This window comes from Leptidea sinapis, chromosome 33 (assembly GCF_905404315.1).
Source record: "Leptidea sinapis chromosome 33, ilLepSina1.1, whole genome shotgun sequence".
Lineage (NCBI taxonomy): Eukaryota > Metazoa > Arthropoda > Insecta > Lepidoptera > Pieridae > Leptidea > Leptidea sinapis.
In genome coordinates, this window is record NC_066297.1 from 7,984,780 (window position 1) to 7,991,037 (window position 6,258).

General features: G+C 38.6%; 1 protein-coding gene across 1 annotated transcript; it reads left to right on the forward strand.

Moving 5' to 3' along the window:
• The first annotated feature begins 238 nt into the window (after window positions 1–238).
• LOC126974709 (coatomer subunit gamma) lies at window positions 239–5,933 on the forward strand. The gene is made up of 2 exons (XM_050822295.1): window positions 239–868; window positions 3,797–5,933. The coding sequence occupies exons 1-2, from the start codon at window positions 323–325 to the stop codon at window positions 5,840–5,842; spliced, it is 2,592 nt and encodes an 863-aa protein (XP_050678252.1). The 5' UTR covers window positions 239–322; the 3' UTR covers window positions 5,843–5,933.
• Window positions 5,934–6,258: the final 325 nt, after the last annotated feature.

A 6,258-nucleotide genomic window follows, 5' to 3' on the forward strand; every position in this document is an offset into this window, starting at 1 on the left:
ATTATTGTAGATGGAACACTCAATGTTGAGCATTATGCTGCATATTGCGCTCTACAATAGTGCTGTAATTGGAAAACAGTCAATATGACAACACCTAAGAAAACTGTCAAAGCTATTGCTATCTAAAAGGGGCACATGGGGCTACTTCTATAGTGTCAATATTCTATTCAAGTCAAGATTCCAATAATTTCCATAATTGTGTTGACATTAATTGACATTTGACAAATGACAAAGTTGTGACGTGTAATTTGTATCAAAATCTTTAAAGCTGTATTCGTCGTCACCGTATAACTTTTTAATAATATCTAAGGAAAACAAGAAAATGAGTGCATTTAAACGAGACAAGAAAGAAGAAGAAGACACAGGTGGTAACCCTTACCAAAACCTTGATAAAACCATCATTTTACAAGAGTCTCGCTATTTTAATGAGACACCAGTTAATCCCAGAAAATGTTGTCATATTTTGTCGAAAATTCTCTATTTACTCAACCAAGGCGAAAAATTGACTACACAAGAGGCTACAGACGCTTTTTTCGCGACTACTAAATTGTTTCAATCGAAAGATGTAATGCTTCGTAGGATGGTTTACTTGTGTATAAAGGAACTGAGTAAGATGGCTCAGGATGTAATCATAGTTACGTCTTCGTTGACGAAAGATATGACTGGTAAAGAGGATTTATACCGTGCAGCTGCTATACGGGCGCTATGCAGCATCACAGATAATACAATGCTTCAAGCAATTGAGAGATACATGAAACAGGCTATTGTTGATAAAAACCCTGCCGTTAGTTCTGCCGCCTTGGTGTCAGCATTACATTTATCCTCAACAGCGCCTGATCTAGTCAAACGATGGGCAAATGAGGCTCAGGTAAGCTTAACTTAAACAGTTATTTAAGATGGTAGGAGTAAGACAAACATTACCTGCTAAAACACAACATTTGTGACAACGCATGATACAATTGTTGCTTAGCACACCATTTGTGTTTAAAATGTGTTAAAACTCCTGTAGGTTGATTGATGTCTCACTCATTAGACCTTTCTAGGGCAGTTAAAGTGTTAATAATTATGTAGTATTGGAAATACCTACAACTTTTTTATATTTATTTTAACATTTGTAGGATTAGTCAATCTTATGTAATTTATACTGTTGCAAATTAAGTTTGACTATATTTGCTGGAACAGTCATTTGTGACATTATTTTAGTACACTTATTTGACAAATTATTAGGTCAGCAACACTCTTCTGAGCCTTTGACACTTCAACTCATGGTGATCATGTATCATCAGATGACCTGTATGTATGCTTGTTTTCCATAAAATAATTTTACAGTTTGGCATGTGTATAGTCATTGGTCTAAGACATAAATTCTCTACTGTTTTCATTAGATTATGTATGACGTTAAGTTAGTTATCAAGAGATAATCAGGCTCCATCAAGTAGATTCTCATTATTTAATGATTGACTCATCAAAGTTTTTTTCTCAGATCATTTATATGTCTAGAGATATATGACAGCTGTAAAAACATTGGAAAAAATTGAGCTTAGAGTTATAATCTCTATTATGAGCACTTCACACACACAACACAATGTGTCATACAAATTGAGAGTGGAGAGATAGCTTGTAACACAGATAAAAGTTTTAAACCTGGCCTGTCGTTATTGGTTGTCTAACAACAAAATCCGCTATCTAGACTGTAGCTGATATGTTAAATTTTCATATTGTGACTCTTAGATTAATTTTAGTGAGCACCAAATGATCTAAAAGTTTTTGTTATAGGTAACTGAGCTTCATTTTTCTTTTATTTATTAATTTACATCAATTTTTTTATTTTACTTGTGTAAAGAATTGAGTATTTGATGTTAAAGTATTTTTGTTGCATCACCTTACAAAATATATTGAATTGAAATTATTTTTAAATCATCATCATCTGCCGGAAGATGGCCACTGCTGGAAAAAGGCCTACCTCAAAGATTTCCATGACAATTGGCCCTGCACTGCCTCTCATCCAACATATTACAGCGATCTTGACCAGATCGTTGGTCAATCTTGTGGGGGGCCTACCAACACTGCGTCTTCCGGTATGTGGTTGCCATTTGAGGACTTTACTGCCCCAACGAACTCTGTCCGTCGAACAATTACAAATTTATTAAGAATTTATTTTTAAATAAGAAAATATAACTTGGACGGAGTTATATTTTCTTTAGCTATTATTAGCTTGCATCATGGGTGTGGCGGTATGAAGGGATAGAAAATAGGAAAGAGAAAATTTTTCCAGCAGATCAGACATGGAAGAGGGAATTTAAATGAACCCTCTTGAAGCTACTATTCAAAAGACTGACAGTTTGAATGTGACTAAAAGTCATGGCCAATTTTTGAAAATTAATTTAATGAATATGAACCGACAAAAAGCCGACAAATCACGGTTTTCTTCGCGCGTGGCTTGTAATACTCGTAGCGTGCGCGTGATATGCTCGATATGCGCGCATAAGGCTTTGCATATTACTATGGATGCGAGATCTGACGAAAATTTGTTCTGACGAGTACGTCCGAAATCCTCGTCAGAACAAGGCGTTTACACTGTGCGCGTTTTCTGTTATTTTGATAGTCAGTTCGTTTCTGCCGTCCAGCGAAGATGGACGACTTTGATGAATTTGATTTGACATCGATAAAGAAGGTCTTACTTCCGTTGATATTGCCGAGGTGGACTTTGAGTCCCTACACAATGTGCCAGTTTCACGGAGATATAACCACTACGGAAGATGCGCGAATGAGAATAGAGAAAACTTGAAAAAATATTTTGTTAGTCCAGCATGTGAATTTCCGTTTCAATACAACCTACTGTAATAATCTATAACTCTACAAGTCATGTTCTTAATAGATAAAATGTAAACATTAATTCTAATTGCTCATGTACCTAATTAATGTAAGCCCAACATCAAAATAAAAAATTGTACTTACTGCTAGCAACTTTCTCTCACTTTTGCCGAGAAATATCTCTGTTGTGATCATTTTTGTCTCTCATATCCTACAAACACCTGTTCTCGTACACGAGACTGATCAATTTATCGTTATCCATGGTGGAAACGAAATCACTCGAAATTCGCAGACGCAGGTCGTGCGAAAAAAATCAAACTCGTTTGAACGCTCGAGTGGTGCTGACGACGTCGTGCATGTTCTGACGCGTTCTTCGTTGCCAGAGTAAACACTGTCATTGGATACGCTTGTTGGAGGCGTTTGTTTCTTCTGACGAATCCGTCAGAACGAATTTTCGTCAGAACTCGCACCCATAGTAACCCTAGCCTAAGACGTCCAAACTATGAGAAATTGTTACCTTTCATGACACATTGCACGGCGAATTCTTCTCTTGCATGATACATTTCATGTTCAATTTCAGCAATATGTACGCACCAGTATGTCACTCAAATTATCACATTATTCAAATGTACACTTTTCTCCTCTCTCTTCTTTTTATCTTCTGAACGGCTTTAGATCCTGTAAATAGTCTAGTAGTCGTCAGCTAGCGTAGGCACTGGACACTTACTTCTTCCACGCCGCGCCGTAGCCATCAGAACTCGTAGGTGAATGAATGAACCCACCGAAGCGTGATAAAAACTTTGTTTTCTAAATGTATAATTTCTTTGTATGAAAATTCACTCAAATTTTTAGATATTTTTTTTTGATTACGGTTAAGTAGTTCTACCCGTGTGTTCATTTAATTGTCGCCATGGTAGCGACACTCTGTATAATAATAACTTTATATAATGCAAAAATATTCAATCCTTTATTTTTGTTACAGGAGGGCATTAATTCAGATAATGCAATGGTGTCCTATCACGCTTTAGGACTTGCAGCAGCCACTCGTCGAAACGACAAATTGTCCACCGTAAAATTAGTAACGCGACTGAGTAAATCTTCAATAAAATCTCCGTATGCTCTGTGCCTTCTTATCCGTTTAGCAGCTCAACTGGTAGAGGAAGATGACTCCGAAGCATCACAACCCTACATTGAGTTCATAGAATGCTGCCTACGTCATAAATCTGAAATGGTCATTTACGAAGCTGCACATGCTATTGTTAACTTACGAAAAGCTCTTAGAGATTTAGCTCCAGCTGTATCCGTGCTACAGTTGTTCTGCGGTTCTTCTAAGGCTTCTCTGCGCTTGGCTGGAGCTCGCACTTTGGCAAGGCTTACAGCAAAGCACCCTACAGCTGTTGCAGCTTGTGCCGTCGATTTGGAAAACCTTATCTCTGACCCCAACAGATCTGTAGCGACTTTAGCAGTGACTACTTTACTAGCTACCGGTGCTGAAAGCTCAATCGATAGACTAATGAAACAGATATCGAGTTTTGTGTCCGAAATATCTGACGAATTTAAAATTGTCGTTGTCAAAGCGATACGACGACTATGTACTAAGTTTCCACGTAAGCATCAAGCCTTGGCATCATTCCTCGCTGGAATGTTGAGAGATGAAGGCGGCTTAGAATATAAAGCCGCAATTGCCGACGCAATCATAGCTCTTGTTGAAGAAAACCCTGATGCTAAGGAAACTGGTCTAGCACACCTATGTGAGTTTATTGAGGATTGTGAGCATACAACCTTAGCTGTGCGTATATTACATTTACTTGGCCGTGAAGGACCAAAATCGCGTCAACCATCGCGGTATATCAGATTTATATATAACAGAGTTATCCTTGAATCTGGTCCTGTTAGAGCTGCTGCTGTATCGGCAGTTGCACAATTTGGAGCGCAAAGACCTGAGCTGTTGCCGAATATTAAAGTTCTACTTTCCCGCTGTGAATTGGATGATGAAGACGAAGTTCGCGACAGAGCAATTCTTTACAATGCCATTTTAGAAACTGGTGACGAGCAATTGATTAATGATTACATAATAAACGTACAGAAACCTAATCCAGTTTTATTAGAGAGAGCCTTACGAGACCACATTGAGGTCCGTCCGACTGAACCTTTCGATATAATGGCAGTACCAGCTGAAGAAGTGAAAGATACAAGCGAAGATATAGTTGAAGTGGAGGTCCGGAAGCCAGCAAAAGTTGCCATAGAAGAGATTTATGCTGAACAATTGGCAAGAGTGCCTGGCATTGAACAATTAGGACCACTGATACAGACAGTGTTCCCCATCGACTTAACTGAACCAGAAACAGAATACCGCGTGCGTTTGTTAAAACATATCTACGCCGGGCACGTTTGTCTTCAATTTGAATGCATCAATACTTTGAGCGACCAAATTCTGGAGGAGGTTTACGTTAGGTGTGAGCCTCCACAAGATTATGAAATTGTTACTATCGTTCCTTGCCCCAAGTTGGTTTACGATAAACCTGACAGTGTGTACCTTTTATTAAAATTTCCGTCTGCGTATTTTGATAGTTTGGGCACTTTTGTGAGTAAATTGGAGTTTGTTGTTCGTGATTGCGATCCTAACACAGGCGTACCAGATCCGGGGGAAGGCTATGCAGATTCTTATCCACTGGAAGATTTTGAAATTGGCGTATGTGATCAAATTAGGGCTAAAGCGGCAGCAGAAGACTGGGAGCGAGCTTGGGAAAAGGCTGAGGGATGTCCAGAAGCTATAGACACGTTTGCACTACCGCAGAACGACATCGATGAAGCGGCTAAAGCGGTTTGCAAGCATTTAGGTCTGCCGAGGAATGCAATAAGTGGTGAAGCAGTAAAGGAGGTTCGCGGATTTGCCAAATTCAGGAGTGGTGCTCCTGTACTGGTGCGAGCTAGGATCGCCCCTGGAAGCGGAGGGGTAACTATGCATTTGGCAGCCAGGTCTCCAAGGGAAGATTTGGCCCAACTTATTCTTGCTGCCGTAGGCTAGATGATTGGTGTAATTTAAATATAATATTATGTATAGATTTACAAGTATTTAACCGGAAATAAATATGTATTAAAATACTATGACGTTAAAATTATTTGTTTTAATACATCATAAATTCAGTTTTATCATGTTAAAGTTTAACTTCTACAATTTCAACCAAATATTAAACAGCGGTTTTTCTTTTTTTTATGAAAATAAGGGAAGAGGCTGGCAGGAAGTTCAGCTATTGGTTATTAATACGCCCTGCCCATTACAGACTGATCCCAAATCTCTACATAACGCCAAATAATCAATCAACCGATAGGAGATGATTAAAGCCGCTCTTCGTTGCATACGGTTAAATGCAAGAAGCTCTGGTACTGTGGTGAGAACATTACTCGATGTCAGGGCGAATAACGAATTTTGCGCCTTATATA

Coding starts and splice junctions, on each gene's coding strand:
- LOC126974709 (XM_050822295.1), top strand. CDS start 323: ATGAGTGCATTTAAACGAGACAAGAAAGAAGAAGAAGACACAGGTGGT. Junction 869..3,796: donor GATGGGCAAATGAGGCTCAG/GTAAGCTTAACT, acceptor TTTTTGTTACAG/GAGGGCATTAATTCAGATAA.